Genomic DNA, 22961 nt, shown 5'->3' with positions numbered 1-22961 from the left:
GAAACCAAGAGATTTCTAGCAAAGAATTTTGAGATGAAAGATCTAGGTGACGCTTCTTTTGTATTGGAAATTCGGATATAGCGAGATCGTTCTCGGGGTATTATTGGATTATCACAAAAGAGTTATATCGAAAAGGTACTTAAAAGATATGGCATGTAAGATTGTAAACCATGTGACACCCCTGTGACTAAAGGAGACAAGTTCAGCTTAATTCAGTGCCCTAAAAATGACTTGGAAATTGAAGAAATGCAGAAGATTCCTTATTCCTCAGCTATAGAGAGTGATGTATGCTCAGATTTGTACGCGTCCGGATATAGCGTACATTGTTGGGATGCTAGGGAGATATTTAAGTAACCCGGGAATGGATCATTGGAAAACAGCCAAACGGGTCATGCAGTATTTACAGAGAACAAAAGACTACATGCTCACATACAGGAGATCGGATCAGTTGGAGATCATCAGTTATTCTGATTCCGATTTCGCGGGATGCCAAGATAGTAGGAGATCCACTTTAGGCTATATTTACTTGTTTGCTGGAGGTGCTATTTCATGGAAGAGTGCCAAGCAGACACTCATAGCTACTTCCACCATGGCAGCGGAGTTTATAGAGTGTTATGAGGCATCAAATTATAGAATATGGCTGCGTAATTGTCACTGGGCTGTGCATTATGGACAATATAGAAAGACCACTTAAGATATTTTGTGACAATAAATCAGCAATGTTGTATTCTAATAACAACAAGAGCTCGACGAAGTCAAAACATATAGAGATCAAGTTCCTAGCTATTAAAGAAAGAGTTCAGAGTGAACATGTGTCAATAGAGCATAGTGGGACAAACTCCATGGTTGCAGATCCGCTTACTAAGGGATTAATACCCAAGGTCTTTCATGAGCACACTGCTCATATGGGTATAGTGTCTCTTGAGGATATCTAGTTTCAGTGGGAGTTTGTATTTTTTGCTTTTCATATTGGACACTTATACTGTTATTTTGGATACAGTTTAAGGTTAAAATTATTTGGTTTATTACTCTGAATTTGTTTAAAATGATCTCACTAAAGCATTAAGGTGGACCAGTTGGAAATAGACATGTTATAGATCACATTACATATAATTTTCATGCTACACATCCATATTTGATCCATGTCATTTGGTTATATTGATATACGTGACCATTGATGGGTTTAGCTAAATGAAAGTGGCGAAAGCCGCTTTGATCCTATGTTGATATGATTGATGGACGGGATTGTTTGGGGATACATTCGGTAATGATAGCAAAATTCTGAGTACTCATAAGGTTATGTTTAATGCACAATTATAAAGTGACACATATAGCCCAAGTGGGAGATTGTAAGGATTTTTTAATCAATAGATGGACTTGTATGTGTGAATAATTGTGTGTTAAATTATAGGCTATCGAATTCGATTGAGCCCAATTAAAGTGATCTAATAAGACTTCGATTTTGGACTTTAATGCATCCAATTAAAGTATGGGTTTACCGTTTACATATGTGTAGAGATCGGGTCCAAATCCTAATTTTATGATGTGTCGAATTAGGTCAAAGGGCGTCCCTATATAACTAGGTTATGATCCCCAGATCATACGCACGTATTATTCATTCTCTAATGCATCTCATCACAGAGAGGAAAAGGAGACTGCGTGTAGATTTGGAAGACTATACCGCAAAATTCATATTGCATTAATCATGTCTGATTCAGGTACGCTTCCGCTTTAATTCTTGTATTTCTTAATGATTTAACATGAAAGATCCGATAATTTAAAGCATTAAATTATCCAACAAAGGGTTCAAAAGATGATCGAGAACTACCTTTGTCAAGAACTCACGGTAATGCTTGCCACCACATCTGTGGCAAATGAACCAAATGCCGGTAAGAGCCAGCCTCTTTCACGAGCATGGTTCACATAAAACTCGAACTTATCCTGAGCATTTGGAATGTCAAGAGCCAGATCATCTAGCCCGTCCTCGATCCTGTTGAGACCTTCAGTCATCTGATTGGTAGTTATCAGTCCCTCACCGAAGCACTCTTGGAGCAAATCCAGCATCCTGTCGTTTTTCTTCTCCATTGCCATAACCAAAGCTTTCTTCACCACCTCGTGATTAAAGAAAGGCATGCCCAGATCACGAATGCATTGACAAGCTTCACTGGCAACGCCACCACTTTCGTACTCTTCTAGAAGCTTCTGAATCTTGTCCTTCGCATCCTCCACTGCCCAGCCTGTACCTCCGCCCCAACACCTCAAGATCCTCTCCCCACCATGACGCGCTGCTATAAGTGATTGAGCCATATGCACGGTTTCACTTCCGCTACAATTTGCTGGCAACTTACTTGCAATCTCTTCAAAATTCAAGGGAGCGAGGACATCATCTATAACAGCCCCTGCCAGGAAAAAGGCGAGTTCATTTGAAGCATCTAAAATGTCTAGTGCAGTATCTTCCGCAGATTCCAAAAGCATAACAAAGCCACTGACCATGTCTTCAGTCGAGAAGATCTCGATGTGAAGTGCCGAAAGCAAAACTGATGCCATCTCCTTCTCTCTATTTTTCCTGTCCATGGCTAAACTGATCAGCTTCTTGAGAAAAATTGGATTATGCTCGGGTGTCCCAAGATCTTCCAAGCTCCGAATCAATTCAGGAATATCATCAGAAAGGAAGTACTCATGAATAATGGTAACAACCTCTTCCTTGTAACGGAATAATTTCTCATCATTTTTGTTGGGTTTCTCTCCATTCTCGCCCAAAGGTTGTAAGTAAGATGCATCAAGCCATCCCTCAGATATTGCCTGAGGAACAAGGGTTTGGAACAAGGTCTTTGCAGAAGGAATATCAAGGGCAAGATCATCAAGGCTCTCAGCTAACCGAGTAAAACCTTTCACCATTTGACTCGAACTTATCAGACCCTCGTCTGCTGCCTCCTTTAGTAGCTTCCGGATGAGTGGTTCTGCAGTACTTATCTCCATTGTTAGAACTAATGCTCTTTTCACAACTTCATGATGAAAAAATGGAACACCCAACTGTCTGATACACCTACAGGCTTCAGACGTATCTCCATTTTCTACATATTCCCTTAAAAGCTCTGCTATCTTTTTCTTCAATTCTTCAACGGTAAGATGTGTACTACCACCCCATCGCCTCTTGACAAGTTCTGCATGATGCGGTGCCAATAGATAGCTTTTCTCCGAAGTTTGCAGCACCTCAAATCCCTTGGAGGTCTCTGGAAACATTTTTCGGGACTTGGGGATGAAAGATGGAGGTAGAATATCGTCAACCACCGCTCGAGCAATGAATAAAGCAAGGATATCAACGGTATCCAATATGTCCACAGACAGATCATCAGCAGATTCAAGAAGCATGAAAAACCCTTGACGAATCTGGGTTGAGTTGATAACATTGGCATAAAGAGTTGAGAGCAGAACTGAAGCCATCTCCTTCTCTCTGTCATGTCTGTCCATGGCCATGGACACAAGGCGTTTAACAAAGTAGGGATGATACTCACTTGATCCTAGTTCCTTAAGACAAGCAGCAGCAACTTCTACATCACCAGTGCTGAAGTATTCCTCTATGATGGATACCACGGCATTCTTGTATTCATCCAATGGATCAGAGACAGTTGGTCCCACAAGCTCATATGGCTCCTGTTGGGACAGATCCAAACAAATAACAATGGAAATAAAATTATATATAAGTAATGACAATATATTTTCCTGCTCCAAAATTCCATGCATCCAAAAATGAAACAGGAGAAAAAAATAATGAATTGTCATATAATTTACCTCGCCACTGTCATAGTTGGGATCATTATGATCAAGAAAAGATTCACTATCAGTATCAAGTAGTTTTCCCCAGGTACCTTTACCGCCGGCACCATCTGTTCACCATCAGAATACCAGACAAAACAAACCACGTCCGTAAGACAAGAAGCACATACACCAGTTATTAAATGCACTCCAGGACTGCCACTTGAGAGACATTATTGACATATTAATGTGATCTTTTGTCTACAGGCACTCCATATTATAGGTATTATGCACAAATACTTTACAGGGGACAAACTGAGACAGAACTAAACGAGTTACGTGATAACTACAAACAGAAACCAGTCACTGACATACATATATGAATTCTCCCTTTTTCTCTAAAAGATAAGCAACATGGACTGCAGACAACATTAACTGATAAAGGCGACAACTGCATAACTTCATGGTAAATAGCCAAGAAATAAGTTCAGAGACAATCGTGAATTTTAGATATCGGCCATCTATTAATTGACACATAATGACATGCCGTATATGAAGAGAACATTAACAGTATTTTACATCATTATAAAATGTCATCATTATTAATTTAACTAAAAATTTATATTTACAAAAAATTTGAAAAACGAGGAAGGCATTAACAGTTTTCTTCAAAAAACAACTGTGAGAGAGAACAGATTAATAAATCTTGATTTTATCTCATGACGAGTATTCCGAGGAACCATTCATAGGCTTTTGCGAGAAACATAGGATGCCAACCATTAAAAGTTTCTTCACCAACCAGTAGTTGTCAAATAGAACCATTTAATGACAAACCACTGAAGTAGACAACATTTTGGAAAGGAAAATAACATTTGAGATGGGTTGGAGAGGATCACAGTCATGCGTACCCATTCCAAGGCAGGTGGCAGGTGGTTTTCAAATGCGTATATCAAAAGAAACAATATGTACTAATATATTTTACAGCATTTTTTCTACTATTTTAATCTAGAATTTGTCATATTATATATGTATTCATTTTTCTTTTTTTAGTTCTCCATTTTGATCCCTAAAGCATCTTAAGTAGGTCATATGTCTCTAAAGAATCTCAGATTCTTGTTATATATCCTCAGCACGACTGGAATAAGCAAAATAATAATGTTTTTGGAAAGTGAATGTGTGCGGGTCCAACACGTCCAACACATTAACAAGCAATCGAGCCCCAATCAACATTCAAGTTGCCTAGGATACATGATTATTCCAAGAGAATGGAAAAAGTGGATCTTGAGCCAAAATCCAATATCTATAATCCTAACTAAGAAACGCAGTAATAAAATTGTTCTAGATGGTATAATTGCATACAACTATGCAAAAACGTGCACTTAAAAGAAACCTTTGTAATCTGTTTACGCTGTGTTTATTTTAGCAAGATTTGTTTCAATTAAATGACATGAGTTTTGCATTAAAGTAGGCAATCAAATTGCAAGGCGCATTTCAGAAAAGAAAAGAATGAGTAGTCTATACAAAATTCCCATATTAAGTGATTATGCAGCCACACAAACAAAGAGATTGGACAGTCATTTCAAAACTTGCATCTTACTAAAGTAAAATGGCATATGTTGTGATAGTGCTTGTTAGGTACTAACCTGTGAAAAGGTCAGTGCAAGAAAGAACAAATTTTGCCAAGAGTACCCAAAAATCATGTAGGCTAAATGATATGAAAATCTTACTGAATCAAACAATTTCGGTGAGGAAACAACATGTGTCACCGTGCATTACAATGCTCCCTATTTAGGCCACTCTTTTCCAAGGAGATGGGTACAAAAATGACTAAGCACGTTGGTCAAGTAACTACAAATCATTCTGACACATTCTTTAATTCCCATACTGTCGTAAAAAAATGCAAAACAAAAGTGGCCCGATCTTTTGTATACAAACATTAACTCTTTCCTTAAATTATCAAGGGAAGATCGAACTTTACTTCAAAAGAAACTATCACATGCAAAATCCATGCTCGGCCAATAAAACATCAGCAATGAAACTCATAATTTAATTAATATGCACACAGCCCCTATCAGACGGAGAAATATCAATGCAAGCTCAATGAAATTACATTAAACCCTCATGGTTGAATTAAACCAAAACATTCTAAATGCTTTCTTTTTTATCGAGAGAATAAAATTGAGTTTCTTATACCACAAAACGACTATTTTTCCTCCTCATTTCAGCGTTTTCCATAGATAAGTAAGAAATGTTTAACTAAAACCACGTTGTTTAAGCCTCTGAATTGAAGGCTACAGTAAAAAGTAATAAAAATGATAGAGCGACGAGGCACATTTTTCTTCAACCTCTGATGAGCCACTAAATAAATTAAAGAAAATTCTACCATAAGGTGAACCATAAAAATTAATTAACAGAAAGAAAAGCTATTTCTAACTATCGTGGTTAACCATCATTATTTTCTTCAGAGCCTTACCCTTCTTAACTCGTATAGATTTCCCTGAATGTGAGCGGCGCACATGTCTTACAGCCACGCCACCCGCTGCAGCAGACTGCCCACCATTCGGAGCCTTAACATGGTGGTGCTCGGACAGCACAAATGACGTCCGACTTGAAGATCTCAGGCCCGTATCGTTGGGCGATGTCGCCGAAGATAACGTAGAAATTACCTCCGCATTCTCCGTAGCTATTCTAAGCATCTCCCTCTGCCCCTCCGTTAAAAACCCCTCTCTGCTCCCCATTTCCTCTCCCTAATAAAACTAGATAAACAAACAAAATCATCAAAAACTAACTATATTCACAACATTAAAACATTTCATTACACCGTATATTTCGATGCCATGTCATTTTTAATGTCTTTACCCATTAATCCTTCAAAAGGATTCCGACCCAGAAAACTAACAGTTTAAAATGAGAACCCTTTAACTTCGAATCAATTTACCTGTGTGAGTTAGCGTCCTACATTTAGGTATATACTGAACATCTGAATTTATGTACTATGTACCAAGACAATGATGATTTTTGTAGAGGTGCGAGTTTTGTCAGGGAGAGGAAATGGATGAGAATGAAGGGTCTATATAAAGTTAAATGAGTACTAAAACATATATGATTTTCTTAATTTTTTTTTGGTAATGAAAACAAATTTAATTTCTAGTATCAGTAAAATCTATCCCTTTAATTGATAATTTTTATATAAAATAAAGCTAAACGAACACCAAAAAATACTTTTATTTCATAATTTTTCACGTGAAAAGTTATACCAATCAAATACAATAATTTACAATTCCTAGGAAAACAAAATGTAGACAATTCAATTCCCTGAAATTCGTTTTCTTTTCACCCAAATTCCATCTTTACAATCAAAGGGACCCTAATAGTATGTAACATTTCATGATAAATTTAATTAACATCCTGTTTGACCAACATTCATTTAAAAAAATATATTTTTAAACAGTAATTTGATATCATTTTAGTCACATATTTTTCAATAAAATAATATTACAAGTAAATTTAAATTTTTTTTTATTTTTTAATCACACATTTCTCATCAATATCCTATTCAAAATGCATTCTAATAAAAATAATGGCGCTCAAACAAGGGCCAAATGTTAAATTATGTAATTAATTATACTTTTTATTTAATAACATTAGTTTCACTCAAATTGGTATCGTAACAACGGTACTATTAATAACATTACCTAGAGCATCTTTAGAAAATCATTTAAATATGAGATTTCTCTATTTTAAATAGTTAATCATTAAAATAATATTTCATGAAATTCTTTAAATTAACATTTTAATTTAGAGAGTTCACGCTCTATAATTAAATGTATTCAAAGTATTTTAATTTTTAATGTAGGAAAATAATAAAATAATTTAAAGGAAAAGCTAGTTAAAATAAAAGACAAAAAATAATAAATATTTTTGTAGAGTAGTAAAATTAAGTGTTAAAAATAAAGAGCTTATTGGAGTATTCCAAAATTTTAATTCTCTAAATTTATAAATACTTTCCAAATAATAGAATATACTCTTTAAAAATAGAAAGTCTTTTGAAAATGTTCTTACATATCTATGTACTTCATTAATTTTTATTTTAGTTATGTTGTCACATTTGTCTAACATCTATTTACATCACTGTTCTTCACTTCGTTTTAGTTCTATCGTCACGAGAGTTTTAAACTTCAGAAATGGTTCAATTTGCATCGCTGAACTTCATCGTCATGAAAATGTTAAAAGATATATTGAAAATTGAATGACTTTTTAGCACGATGGTGTAATTGAAATGATTTTTAAAGTTCAGTAATATAAATGAAATAATTTAAAGTTGGTGTTCAAAGTAGATTTGTAGATAGAGTAAGTGAAATTAACCATGAAGGGATGTATCTAGGTTCTCTCGATGGAGGAACTCCAATGCAATCCATTTTCCAAATAAGTTGCTACATTTATCCCGTGAGTTGATCTCAAATATAAATATTGTACGTGCCAGAAGGAAAATTTTACTATAAATCAACCCCCGTTTCATTAATTTAAATTAAATTTTTCTCCCTTCTATTTCCAACCACAAAATCTTCAATAAAATAACATTACACGTAAATCGAAATTTTTCCATTCTTTTACAACCACTCATTTTTCAAAAAAAAAAAAAAAAAAAGACCTATTTCTCCCATTATAATTCAAATTAATTGGGGCCAAACTTTCCTATACATCACTAAACTTAAGTTTTGCTTTAATTAAACCCAGTTTGATGGTCATTATTCGGAAAAAATAATAATATTTTTGAATAATGATTTTTAAGAGAATATGTAATTAAAAAGTATAAAAAAAAATTAAATTTACATTCGAAATATTTTATTATGTGAATTAGCAGTTGAAAATAAATATATAGAATTTTCTTTTTTTCAAATAATAATTGTCAGACAGGAACTAAATTCATTATTTATTGAAATCAATAGCTACTTTAATGTCGAACAACCGTCACATCATATATTCATCACTCGTTTAGTTTTGACAACATAAAAACATATAACGATCAAATTGAAATAAAAATATAAGTAGCGCGACTAAAAATAAACAAGCATGTAAGTTACGTGACTTCCAAGGAAATTTCTCAATATGGATCGTAAATGCCTAAATGGAGCACCCGTGTGAACGAGGTTCATGGATTCGGGTTCAGATTTTGGAGCTATATTTTGGAAAAATTAAAGTTTAAATTTAATGTTTCCCAAATAAGATGATATCAGCATGTCTTTTTAGTTTTTACCATATGTCATCAAAAAAGTTAAAATAAGGGGACCAAAAAAGAAAAGACATCTTTTAATCCATTAATTTAAAGACATCATAACCCTCATTTTACCATTTTCTCTTCTAGGGTCTCAAGTAGCAATCATGTGAAAAATAAATTATCTTGTGATTGTCAAATGAGCAATTTCTATCAATTTGAGGCCGATAGGTGAAGGAATGTGATAGCTGGAGTGGTGAAATTTGAAACTTGATTGTAGTTCATTTACCCCATTGATACAAATTAAAGTTCGGTGACCCATTTGAAATCTTGCCGAAGTTCAATAACAGCAAACAATTTAGGCAGAAAATTTTCAATCTCATCTAATGTTTTTGGATCTGTTCGATAGTGATTATGAGAATTGATTTTTTGACTGTTAGAGAAAAAAGTGGGTCTTACCTGTGAGTGAAGTCAAAAATAACGATAAGAATAGTGAAATAATAATAAAAAAACTTTTTGTATTGAAAAATTGCTACCAAACGGGGCTTACTCCACAATACAGTACAAAGAAAAAGGTACAAAATATAATCTCCAAACATATTTTATACTGCTGATCTCAAACTACGCTGCATCTGTAGTAAATTCCTCAGCCTACTTCTAAACTGTAAGTTAAACTAGACCATGTTTGGTCTCTGAGGAAGCAAGAGATTGTAAAATTTGTTATGCAAGAAGAAATGCTTTCCCTTGCTATCAATTGCCTTTTTCCACCCACACCATCCACCATTCACGATTTTCTTGTGGTCGTCGTTCCCAGTATAGTGAGGGTCGAGTATAAGAAATGCACAATCTCCACTTGCCTCGTTATAATCGACCCCCAAGAGGGTATATGCAAGAACACCTCCACCTGTAAGTACAAGCCCCGGGAATTGCTTTTATATCTTGTTTTCGTTCTTTTAACACAAATTCTATGGCTAAGCAAAAATCAACGAAATATGATCTTCATTCGACATTTTAGAAATATGAGATGAGTAATAAAAATTCTGACCAATCATTATGGGTGTTCCTTGATTCTCGAAATGTAATGCAAGTTCACGACATTTTTCAGGAAGCTCAGCTCCAGATCTCACATTAATGACCTTGCAACTAACCTGTTCAGGATAGAAGTTAAGTAGGTGAGCCCAGTACATTGGTCATTATATAAGAGTCAAGACTAGTAATGATACAATGTATATTAATAGCAAGCTTGGGAATGATTATGATTATAAGTTATGGGTCAAACAGAATGTGTGGATAACAAGTGTGTAGTAGTTGGTTCTACGAAATGTGTGAATAAAGAGTATGTTTGGTTCACTAAATCAACACAAGTATACTTACACCAAGAAGCTTGTCTAGCACAAAACTTAACTCGATGGCCCCAATCCATTCGCGTGACCCTACAAATGAAGGGTCCTTATCGCCAATCTCTACAAGCGCCTGCTGTATTTCCCTAAAAACAACATGCAGTGATTATGTTCTTGAAAGCTCGAACAAACGTATCTCACTCGCAAGTGGAGGAGATAAAAGTAACGGACAAAACAACAAATTGGAGAAGGGGTGGGGGGTGGGGGGTGGGGTTCAATATCTTCATCTAGTAATCATGTCAGCCTCATCACAGAGCCTTAAGTACCTGTGTGAAGGGACGTGAATGGAAGTGTAATGTTGCAGCCTGAACCATGAAATAATAGTCTGCAGAGAGCGGTAAGCACAACCCCAGCCCTGACATGTAAATATTATAGAAAACAATGATCAAAATTAAAACCCTAACAATCTAAAATAACTAAGAGCATCTCAGTGTGATGATAAAAATATGATTTGAATTCCATGCGATAATTATTGACATTAGTAACATAAAGGATCTCACCAGAACCGAAGTTAAGAGGAACTGAATGCCTTTAAATCAAGTCATAGTACAAGCTATTTTTAACAGTATTGAATAAAAGGAAGGGTTCATAAAAGGAAATTGAACATCCTTTTTTTATTCTACAGATAAACATCAGCAAACAGAAGGGTTTGCAAAATGAAACTGTGTTACCGAGTCATCAAATCCATCTTGTAGGTAATGATAATACTCGTAAGAACCTTGAACCAGAGAAACAAAACCACCAGATACTGCACAACCGAATATATGTCAGAAAAACATGTACCAGTAAATTCATTAAAAAGAAATAGTAGTACATAAAATGTGGAAACTTGGTGCATACATAAGACAACTGGGTTCATACATAAGACGTTAGACAAAACTTACCCCCACTGCTTTGAATCCCATGATGTACATCCTTGAGCAAATAGGAACCTAACACACACAAATGAGTCAATAATTTTGAAGAATTCATTCACTCAGAAAACAGTCACTGATAAGAAATTGTGGGCCAGTCAGGAAACTGCACAATTACCTTTTTGAGTTGAATTTCCCATTGAGTTGTCCTTTGTTCTAGATAAACTTATCGCATTAACAATTCTCAATAGAGGGCGATCAAATGGTAACCCAAGTCTCAGGTGAAGGGATCTTCGAACTTCAACTGCACATGCAAAGTTCTTCATATCTTATGCCACCGTAATAAGAAAAGAAGAGCCTCAAAATCTCGTATTTACATATAAAATCTAAACAATGCCTTGTGAGTTTCTGAAAACCAACCAAACAAGAGACACGTTCCCCATAAAAAGATGGTAGCACAAGTGGAGAAAAACACATTATTCTGAATTGTTCGCACCAAGTTGGGGTTCTCATTTAGCTTCTCAATTGTTAAAACACATGCTACACAATTGGTAATATTCCAGACTATCTATAGTGAAAGTTCAAGAGGTTTTGACAATGAATCCTCAGCTCAATATTTTCTGCGTATGTGTGTATTTGTATATCTCAGTCCAAAAGCAGAAAAGAGGAGAAAAGAGGATTACAATCAAGTCCTATATAAGAAAGACTATTATACCGCTGTTCGGCTGATCCTATACACAACAACTGAAGTGCACGTTATGTACGCTGTGCAATTGAATAAAAGAAACTGATAGAATAAGAATATTCTGCTTGCACACTGCAGGAGAAAGGGGTTTGGGAGTGCTTCAATATCTCTTATTTGCCATTCTCAGGTTATGGAATACATATTTCCAGCCACAATATGTGTTACAGAAGTATGAATTCAAAATACCTTGCTTCATTTCTGTCTCTCCATAACTGAGTTCATACATAGCCGTTATTGGATGTAAAAAACCTGAAGGCATGAAGTGGTATGGCTGTAGCTGCAGAAGAGTAAAGCTATTCCTCATTTCAGAGATTGTGGTCAGGAATATGGATAAAAAAAGGACAAGAAAAACTTGCAGAGATTGAAAGAAGGACCTACAGGTAAACCCAGTCAGAAATCAACGCACATAAATTTCATGTGTTGTATTAATTAAAATGCATATAGAAAATATTGTAAAGTGCACATAACCTCTGGATTTAGCATATATTAGATAGTAGTGTACATTATTCTGCTTATATAGGCTCTCATGAATGGTATGACACTCTAAAAGTATGACCTTTGGGTGTTCTGTTAAGAGACTGGACGAGATTTTGTTCTTCAATGAATGTAACTGATCAACTAATGCAGGAATGAGTAACTTGGAAACTACATCCATCAACAAAAGATCCTTTGCTGCATAGCAAAGCACATCTAATTTGTGGTTTACGACCAAAAGTTTAACTCCTTCTGTCGCTGAAACAAAACAGGTGAAGTAGTAGTAAGATTCAAAGTAATGAAGGAGAAATATCAAACTCCAGCAGGCTAAAAAGGAAAAGATCACAAGAACAGCCCACAAGGTCAAAAGTTCTAATACCTGGATAATATTCAGCAATAGGCGCTGCAGGTTTGTGAGAATTTCTCGATCTATTAAACAAGATGTTAACTAGAATTTTATCTGCATTCTAAGCATAAAGTTTTTTCAACAGCTACTTGTAAAGAGTGAATTCATTAAACAGTAAAAAAATTATTAGTAAATCGAGGTGACTGAAAATTTTTACCTCCTCCACAGAAGTAAATGGCTCTGTGTCTTTACTTTCTGAGCAAAAGTAAGAACAGGCTAAAGACTTTGCAGTGGACTCTCTAGCAGTTTCAATTGAAAAAGCATTTTTGGGAAGTTCCTCTGGCTGATTCAGTTCTGTGCCATGAAGAACAATTGGCTGGGGTCCACCAGTTGAGTGACTGTTATGGGCCTCTATAAGGTATGTAACTTGTGGATCTCTAAATTTACACTCTACATTTGTAACAGCTTGGGCATACATGCCCTCCACATCTAAGGAGCACAGAATTTAGTCAGCGCCAAAAAAAGAAAAGGTAGAAGCAAATTCTCTCGTCGAAGTAAAGCATAGCCCACATTTTTGCTTTACAAATTGATGGCTTCCCAAGATCTAATGGCAGGGTATGCATCAAGCATCACCATGCATATACGCAGAAACTAATGGCCTTGATTGACTAGTTCTTCATTGATTTTTTTGTGAAGAAACTGTTCAGCAATTTATATTCTTTGCTGGCATTATTGATATCAATAATTAACAAATAGCTACTTTTGTTTTGAATATTTAATGAAGACAGTGAAAAGGAAAATGAAATGGGCATGGACTTTTTTAAGCGATTACTATTGTTCTAAACTGTATTAAAATTCAAACTAATTCAACAATAAGAAAAATAAAAACTGTACATAAATTACGAAAAATCTCACATTTTTTACATTTATAACTTGCTTGCTTTCTGTTTATCTTCTGTTCTAAAAGTTCAAAAATGTCAATCTTTGTCAAAGCATGTTAAATATTTCTTTATGTACATTTTTCCATGAACAGAAATCAATCAAATACGAAAATCAATAAATAAATAAATGCGGTATGAAAAAGTTCACCTTTAGTGTTCGGGTGATAATACAACGGCAGCCTTAACGGAAGCTCACATCGAACTATACAACCTCTATCCCAAACAAACTTCTCAGGCTCATCTTCATACAAAATGGTACCTACTTCCTCCACACTATCAGATTTTCCTGCTCTTGACATAAAAAACTGAACATCACGCTCACCGACACCATTTTTCAAATCTAATACAGCTCCAATCAGTACCTGACAATCATTGTCAATGCTATAGAGGGATTTCCTCAATTTTCTAACTGCTGAAATAGCATTCCCTACTATTTTTTCAATTTTCATGTCATTTCTATCATCAGCAATCAATGCTCCAATTACTTCAAATCCCTTGGGAAGCAGACTTATTATGTCATCTGTCACAAATTTCATATATCAATTTAACTAGGAAAAATACCAAAAATCAAGCATTGAAGCATGTGCAAGAATATTGATTTTAGTACATCATGCAGAAACTATTGTGCAAAGATTTAACTCTTCACCATTTGCAATTCTTCATTTCCATTCAATAGCATGTTCCATAATACTAAGACTAAAAGAAACTGAAAGTCTAGAACATTTTAAATCATGTAGACCATGGTAAATTGCCAAAAGAACATGGAAAAGATTGTACGCTGCTCTTCTCAATAATTGTCAGTCAAGCATCAATAACAAGAAGAAAGACACATTTTTTGAACAGCATTTATTATTTATTACAATGCAGAATCCCAAATACTCGTACCATATACACGAGTTCATACGTGTCATACATGGTCCATAGTCTACCTTCTTTAGCAACTCAGTTTCCTTATTTTATTCAATAATTGTTTACTTAAAAAAAATACAATATCAAATAATTCACCACCCTGCCAGAGCAAGGTACAACAGCGTACACATAAATTAATTTGATGTCCACACATGTGAGTATAAATAGGCTTTGATGCTATAAAAATGCACTCAAATACATCCAAGTATCAATATATACACAGGGTCCTCTACCTTCTTTAGCACCTGCAGCCCAGTTCCCCAATCCATTTTTCACCATAAACTTTAAGAAACTACAATGTCACACAATTCACCACCCTGCCATGCAAGTTACAACCACATATACAAAACCAATTTATGCACACGTCTGCGAGTATCAACAACCTAGACTGTTAATCACTTTATATATAAAAATTTAAAATTTAGGCAAAGGTCATCACGATAGGTGACAATACTCGAATTCAAGTTTTACCTCATTTAAAAGCTTAATCTTATCAAAAATTCCACGAAAACATAAACACATACATCAATATAAACAACTACATACCTGATTCCTTGACGAAATCGGGAGAGAGTGAATCAGAGCCGAGGGTGTGAAGGCAACGGAGGGTGGAAACTATAGTGAGTGAAGGGAAGAATGGAGATCCAATTAGCCACTGAATGCCTGATTCTTTCTTCAAAATCACCAGCCGGCGGCATAGAATCCGAATTCCCATTCCGTTTTCGGTAATCTCCTTCTCCATTTGAATTTCTATGCGATTGAATCGAAATCAATAGCTACGGAGAGAGAGATTCAGCATGGGGAGAGGCGCCCGAGAGGGGGGTGGCGTGGGGAGGATCGGTATGAATTATGAAACGTGGAAAAGGGAAAAACCAAGTCAAATGGAAATCTGTCACGTTCCCTGAATTCGGGCCGGGCCAATTGGGTGTGTCTGCCGAGGAAATGATAGGAAATGACCGAATAAGTCGATGCTATTTCCAAAGTAACCATTAACCCCTTTCTGTAATTAAAAAAAATCGAATTTAAAGCTTAACATTCCAAAATACCCTCACAAAACCCACTCTCACAAAATTGACTCATACAAAACTGAAAATCACAAAACCGACTCTCAAAAAACTGGTCGAAGCAAGGTTGATTTAATATTTAGATTTTGGAGATTTTTTCAATATTTATTTGTTTATATTAGTAAAATAGGGTTTATGTAGTGTAAAAAAAAATATTGGTTGTTTGAATTTGGAAGCTTTCCTCGTCGGAAATAATGATTTTTCGGCGAGAAAGCGTGAATAAGGCCGACTGCACACGAGAAAGCGTGAATAAGGCCGTCTGCTGGTGCAGTCGGTCATTTTGGTTGAAACCCAACTGTTAATAGTTGAGTAGCAGTGGTATTGCAGTCGGTGTGACAGTCAACCCATTATTTTTTTATTTTTTTTCCAATTTTTTTCACAAATAATTTAATAATTTAATTTTAATTTTTTTATTATTTGGTTTTAATAAATAATAAATTATTTAGTTTGTCAAATTTAAATAAAATTATTACGACTAAATTTAAATAAAATTTTTACATTTAATTTTTGTTTTAATATTTATTTTTATTTTTTCAATTTTGGTAAATAATAATTTGAAATAATAGTTGGAAAATTTTTAATTGTAATTTGAAATAATTGTTGGAAATTTAATTTGAAATTTCATATTTATATTTATATTTATTATTAGTTTTTGATAAATAATATTACTTTTTTTTTGCCCAATTTTTTTTCACAAATAATTTAATAATTTAATTTTAATTTTTTTTTATTATTTGGTTTTAATAAATAATAAATTATTTAGTTTGTCGAATTTAAATAAAATTGTTACGACTAAATTTAAATTAAATTTTTATATTTAATTTTTGTTTTAATATTTATTTTTATTTTTTCATTTTTGGTAAATAATAATTTAAAATAATTGTTGGGAAATTTTTAATTGTAATTTAAAATAATTGTTGAAAATTTAATTTGAAATTAAATATTTATTTTTATTTTTATTATTAGTTTTTGATAAATAATATTACATATTTTTTCATTTTTTTGCCCAATTTTTTTTTTCAAGAATAATTTAATTTAAATTTTATTATTATTTTATTTTAATAAATAATAAATTATTTAGTTTGTCGAATTTAAATAAATTGTTACGACTAAATTTAAAAAAAAAATTACATTTAATTTTTGTTTTAATATTTATTTTTATTTTTATTATTAGTTTTTGATAAATAGTATTACTTTTTTTTGCCCATTTTTTTTCACAAATAATTTAATAATTTAATTTTAAAATTTTATTATTATTTGGTTTTAATAAATAATAAATTATTTAGTTTGTCGAATTTAAATAAAATTGTTATGACTAAATTTAAATAAAATTTTTACATTTAATTTTTGTTTTACTATTTATTTTTATTTTTTCATTTTTGGTAAATACTAATTTGAAATAATTGTTGGGAAATTTTTAATTGTAATTTGAAATAATTGTTGGAAATTTAATTTGAAATTTAATATTTATTTTTATTTTTATTATCAGTTTTTGATAAATAATATTACTTTTTTTTGCCCAAATTTTTTCACAAATAATTTAATAATTTAATTTTATTATTATTTGGTTTTAATAAATAATAAATTATTTAGTTTGTCGAATTTAAATAAAATTGTTACGATTAAATTTAAATAAAATTTTTTACATTTAATTTCTGTTTTAATATTTATTTTTATTTTTTCATTTTTGTTAAATAATAATTTGAAATAATTATTGAAAATTTAATTTGAAATTTAATATTTATTTTTATTTTGTGGTAATTGGGAAAAATTGATAATAGGATGATTGGGATAATTGGAAAAAATTGACATTATTGATAATAGGATAAAAAAATTCACATTATTGATAATTTTAATTATTATGAATTTGCGTTTTGCATATTGTAGTTACAATTTCGTTCGCTAAATTTTCCGTTATTACTATTATGACTTGTACAATGTTCTAACATTTTGAATTTGTATAGGATAGATTATCATCTTGACGCAGAGTTGAGACAGATGCCAGACAAAGTTACGTGGAATAGTATTTTTGATAGTTTCACAGCTGTGTTAGAGCTGCTTGATGATCAGCATGCTAATATGCTGCGCCAGTCCTTTTTGTGGCCCTTGTACCCCTTGAGAGATCTGCAATACTCGGGTCAAATTATTGATACACTTCTATGTCGATTGCTGAGTCTAGTCGACAGCGATGCCCTCCACTTTGCAATCGGGGGTAAAATCGCCAGTTTTTCAATGTTCGAGTTTGCTCTGATTACGGGATTAAAGATTACGGGCGATGAAGCAGTTGGTGATGGGACTCAGAGAAGAAATATGCTTCATGACGCTTACTTCGAGGGACAGGGTACTGTGCTCTTTACACAGCTGTTGGACGCAATCAGGAGGTGTGATCAAATGTTAGACAGACTGAAGTTAGGTCTGGTCTACATCCTTAAGAGCGTGGTGCAGTGTCACCATAAGAAGATTGCGATCGACATCTTCCATCTGGAGATCATTGACAACATCGATCGTTTCAACGACTATCCGTGGGATCGAAGATGTTTTGAGAATACTGTGCACGTCTTCACCAGAACGCACTCGAAATTGAAGGGAGCCATGCGTAAGTACGACACCTATGGATTGCCCCGGGCGGTGTACGTAAATGGTTAACATAATGAATGTTAAAATTATTTTCATATTGAATTTATATATAATAACTGTATGTGTTGCAGATCTGGGCGTATGAGGCCGTCTCCATATTGGGTGCCCAATTTTCGAGGCGAGGGGAGACATGCTATCCTCGGATGCACCATTGGAGAGCATTTTGATCGGAGGGATGTCCCACTGGGAAACAGTTATCGGCTATCCTGGACGACCCTCAGGTGAGTATTATGCATTTGTAATTTATATTGTGCGTGATTTAACATCTGATTGCATGATCGTTAACTAGTTCAACTATTAATATGTCAGCTTGAAGTCATAACCGAGTTGACCCCGTCGATGGAGGAGGAGGCTCAGGGTCTTGTGCGTGAATTAGGCGTTTCGCACACCGAAGACGACCATATGTCCGATCCGATCCACGACCGAGATTGGGTGAGCGAATTAAATACAATCTATTGATTACCGTTTTGTATGAGTTAGCATTTACGGATGAAGCTAATAATTTGTAATATTGTTGCTTGTGTAGGAGCTTGATCCAGTTGATGGACGATTACCTTCGTTGAGGGCATGACCACCTCCGCCGAGGGCATCTCCTCCTCCGCCGGAGATGCCGCCGACAACATCTCCTCCTCCGCCAGAGATGTCGCCGACGACATCTCCTCCACCGTCGAGGGCATCTCCTCCGCCTCCCTTGTCCAGAGACCTCTCATGTGGATCTCCCACACATAGTCAGGGGCACTATTTTGATGATCTGTACGCCCATTTGAGCAGATTTATAGAGGGGCAGGTCGACGGGCTGCGTCGAGAGATGATAGAGAGGGTTGATAATCTAGGACGACAGTTGGTAGGAAGGGTCAAAGGTTTGTCGAATGAGATTGCAGCACTTCAGGGTGATATAGCCGGTAGGCGATGTGTTGACGGAGACGGTGATCGAGGGGGTGATCGAGAGGGTGATAGGGATGGGGGTGATAGAGATGGGGGTCTCCGACAGTCATACATACATGATGATGATGCATGGAAATCGTTTATTTTATCCGTGGAGTGCGATGGGACGGGAGTAGTGACAGGGAGGGGGGCCCGTCGGGGAGGGAGACGGAGGTAGATGAGGGAGTGGCCCCGTCGGAGATCGTAACAGATGAGGGGATGGAGGAGGTGGCGAGCCCTGGGGTGGAGAAGGTGGCAGTGTATCAGGCAAAAAAGCGTGCTATTGACATGCCAGAGACGGTGGTCGACAAGAGGTCGAGAGTGTCGTCACAGTACGTCGTCTCTCCCTTCATGGCTGAGGCGAAGAGGAGGAGGTTCGTCGATGGGACGTACCCCAATCTATTCCGGGAGGTCGACCATACGAAATGGAAAGCATTCGAAGCTGAGTGGCGAAAAATATTGCCCGGGTAAGTATTGTATGATTTAGTAGACTAGAATTACTCGTATATACTTCGTTTAACATTTTTTCCATTTTATTTTCAGAGCCACGCACATGATAGTCGGAAGGACGATATTGGACGCATACAAGTGGTTCCATAATATCACCACTCAGGGGGCTTGGCTCGTCGACGATGTAAGTGAAGTGTTATTGTTACTTTTTGTATACGTTATGTTTAATTTGGTAAATGAAATAGTATTTATGTATTTGTTTTCCTCGGTGTAGCACATCGACATGACCATGGACTTGTTGCGTGATCGAGTTGAGAGATATCCACAATCATTCCACAAGCCTGGGCGCATTATACTGAACACCGAATTCTTCCGTGCCGTTACCATTGAGTATCAGTCCCTCCAGCTTCTAGGTAACGAGTACGTGCTTCCCGCGTATATACTCGAGTGGGTCATCGGGTTGTCACCGAGTGTTGGGGGAAAGCCATGGGAGGACTGTACGCATTTGTCCATTCCAGTTATCGCGAATCAGCACTGTATTGCACTGGAGATCGTGTTCCCTGATTCGACGATATATGTGTCCGATCTCGATCATTCATGTCTGACACAAGGACAGCTCGAGCAGATCTTAGAGCCAATGACTGTAATCGTTCCTATGATGGCTAGACATGCGAGCTTGACTGTGGATGACAAACTAGCCATCGTGCGGGACACGATGACAATGAGACAGTCTATATCGTAAGTTTTTGTAATTTTTTTTTAATTTAGTAATCAGTTCGTACGTAATTGGAATCGAACTAACACATATTTGTTCATTTGCAGGGGCGATTGTGGGATTTTCGCAATCAAATACATAGAATTTTTGAGTATAGCATATAAGGTTGATGGGCGAAATAAGTTAGCGTGTGATTTATACGAATTTAATTGTGATCCATAAATTATTTGTAAATATTTTTTGTACTTAATATTTGTAATTATTTTTTGTAATTATTCATGTAAATACTATTTGTTTCAATGTAAATACTATTCATTTCAATATAAATACTATTCATTTCAATGTAAATACTTTTCATTTCAATGGAAATACACAATGCTCCAACTGTCATTTAGGGGAACCTGACTTGTACAAAATTGGCGAGTATGTCCTACTGATTTTCACCTGCTACACTTACGCGGTCGGGAAAACTCTCCAGTAGATGGTATTCTAGAAGCACTTGGACGTCCAGAACTACGTGGTTCAATGAGAGGTGGTCACAATGTATTGAACGGGCAAATATGATTGGGAACTTTCCACTCGGCTTCGTTTGGAAGCGGAAATATGGTTTCAACATACGCAGCTCTCTAGTTTTCAGCAGTGTAATAAGGAAAGCACAATGTTCTCGCTGCAAATCCTCGATACATAGCCACCGTAACTGCATGCTCACATGGAAAACTCTCTAACTGGAATTGTTTACAAGTGCATGTTCCATCAGTTAAATCTACCATATATGCCGTATGACGTGCACATTCCACAGAGAAGCGCGACTATTCTAGTGTTTCGACATTTAACTTTCTCACAGCCTCTGCAGCCTTGAAGAGCTTTAGCTCTTATGCTGGGGCTAGCACGGTTGTGCAATTATGTGATTCCGCACGTCGATCGTGAAACCACTGCTGCAGCTTCGTACGAATATTCTCAATCAGTGCGAGAATGGGTAACTCTCGATCCCTCTTAAATAATACATTGAGAGACTCCGCGTTATTTGACGTCATCATGTTGTATCGAAGTCCTGGAAAATATGAGCGCGCCCAATGTTCAATTCCCATTTTCGTTAGATAATCCCATGTCGGGAATGATTTGCTTCCTGTATCAACCATGTACCTATTACACTCTTCAATGCTGTAAGCTTTGGTCGCTCTCCTAAATAATGAAATGATGCCTTTACCCCGATACTTGCTCTTCAAGTTGCCTTGTATATGGTACATGCAATACCCATGATGTGCGTCGGGAAAAACTTCAGCAATGCCAATTATTATAGACTGTCCCTGATCGGTGACAAATGCAAGGTCCTCGACTTCTCCGATTACTTCCCTAAGCTTTGTGAAGAACCAGCGCATCGACAGATCATTCTTGTTATCAACTATGTCGAATGCAAGAGGGTGAATTTGAATATTGGCATCTTGACATGTAGCAATAATCAACTGGCCTTGGTATTTGAATTTCAGAGTTATACCGTCGACTAGAATTAGGGGTCGCATAGCATTTTGAAATCCCCCAATGCATTGTCCAAGAGCCATAAAGAAGAATTCGAAGCAGTTATCGGCCTCCGTCTCAATAAAAAATGCCGAGCCAGGATTAGTTTTCTCCATGTTATGACAATACCTGGTCAATTTAGCATAGCTTTTCTCTGCCGAGCCCATTAAATCCTCCAATGCCTATTCTTTGGCCTTCCAGGCCTTCTGGTAGCTCATGACTACTCCGTACTCTCGATGAACATTGTTAATGATGTCCAATGGTCTGTAGATGGTCCGTGGATCCTGATACTTGTGCATTATCTGTCGACCAATAAGCCAAGCTCGGGCTTGCCTGTGATCATTGCGACAAACTCCCACTTCACAAGTATGTTCTCATGTGTATTTGCGAATTATGAAGCATTCATTTATGTCCATCTTCATTGCTCACAAACGCCAACTGCAACTATCATTTACGCATGATAGCGTCAACAACAACCTATTCGATTTTTCACTCTAAACTCGAAGTTGTATTTCAGTGTAATTAGGTGCACGGCTTCTTATAACTCTTTCTTCGTTTCAAACAATTGCTCGACATACAAATCCTCATTATCAGGAACCACATGTGAGGAGTTAGAGGACGGTCCACTCGATCTAGCCCCCGAGGTGCCACCCCACTCATGTCTCTGCCGATATAAATCAATCAAGTCCTCGTTTGTAAAAGCGTTTGCATTTTCATTCTCGTTGTCACGAGCAGCGGAGGAAATTCTGTGTGCAACTATATCTGGAATAACCACATCATCTTCACGAGCTATCTCCACCGTATCCCAAAAATCATTAGCATTGTGATCCCCACCTCCCAAGTCTACTTGTTTATCTTCGACGACATCCTTCCTTACTAAGGTCACACAAAGAGGACTCGTATGCTTATTGTTCAGTTCAATCAGATAATTCGATTCATCAACAGAAGAAATCATTATAGGTGGAATCGGAACTGATGCATGCTCGCTGAATTTAAATTTCAATTCCATGTTGTAC

At 35.8% G+C, this 22961-nt stretch overlaps 2 protein-coding genes across 5 annotated transcripts in view; both read right to left on the bottom strand.

The window, feature by feature from the left end:
* LOC111401719 overlaps window positions 1-6827 on the bottom strand; it is a 12267-nt gene extending 5440 nt beyond the window's left edge. Inside the window, exons 1-4 of one of the 3 annotated variants that reach the window (XM_023029581.1) lie at window positions 6695-6827; window positions 6230-6512; window positions 3793-3887; window positions 1754-3654 (exon numbers count right to left, since the gene is read on the bottom strand). In XM_023029581.1, coding sequence (XP_022885349.1) covers window positions 1834-3654; window positions 3793-3887; window positions 6230-6494 — 2181 coding nt within the window. In that variant the 5' untranslated portion in view covers window positions 6495-6512; window positions 6695-6827 and the 3' untranslated portion in view covers window positions 1754-1833. Of the gene's footprint in view, window positions 1-1753; window positions 3655-3792; window positions 3888-6229 lie in introns of those variants that run through there. The other 2 variants (XM_023029582.1, XM_023029580.1) reach the window with 2 other exon arrangements.
* A 2642-nt stretch (window positions 6828-9469) lies between these two features.
* Window positions 9470-15517, bottom strand: LOC111401718 (probable Ufm1-specific protease). 2 transcript variants are annotated; one of them, XM_023029579.1, is made up of 13 exons: window positions 15187-15517; window positions 13880-14251; window positions 13008-13279; window positions 12824-12911; window positions 12527-12702; window positions 12157-12241; window positions 11404-11529; window positions 11256-11303; window positions 11043-11119; window positions 10638-10726; window positions 10346-10457; window positions 10017-10119; window positions 9470-9875 (listed from the first exon to the last, which is right to left on the bottom strand). In XM_023029579.1, the coding sequence occupies exons 1-13, from the start codon at window positions 15380-15382 to the stop codon at window positions 9646-9648; spliced, it is 1974 nt and encodes a 657-aa protein (XP_022885347.1). In that variant the 5' UTR covers window positions 15383-15517; the 3' UTR covers window positions 9470-9645. The 2 variants fall into 2 exon arrangements, with proteins under 2 accessions (XP_022885347.1, XP_022885346.1); XM_023029578.1 differs by having other exon boundaries at window positions 12157-12247; window positions 15187-15516.
* Between the last annotated feature and the right edge of the window lie 7444 nt (window positions 15518-22961).

The sequence above is a fragment of the Olea europaea genome, chromosome 10, assembly GCF_002742605.1.
Source record: "Olea europaea var. sylvestris chromosome 10, O_europaea_v1, whole genome shotgun sequence".
Lineage (NCBI taxonomy): Eukaryota > Viridiplantae > Streptophyta > Magnoliopsida > Lamiales > Oleaceae > Olea > Olea europaea.
Note: the sequence above shows the minus strand (reverse complement) of the source record. Positions and strands in the feature narration are given on the sequence as shown.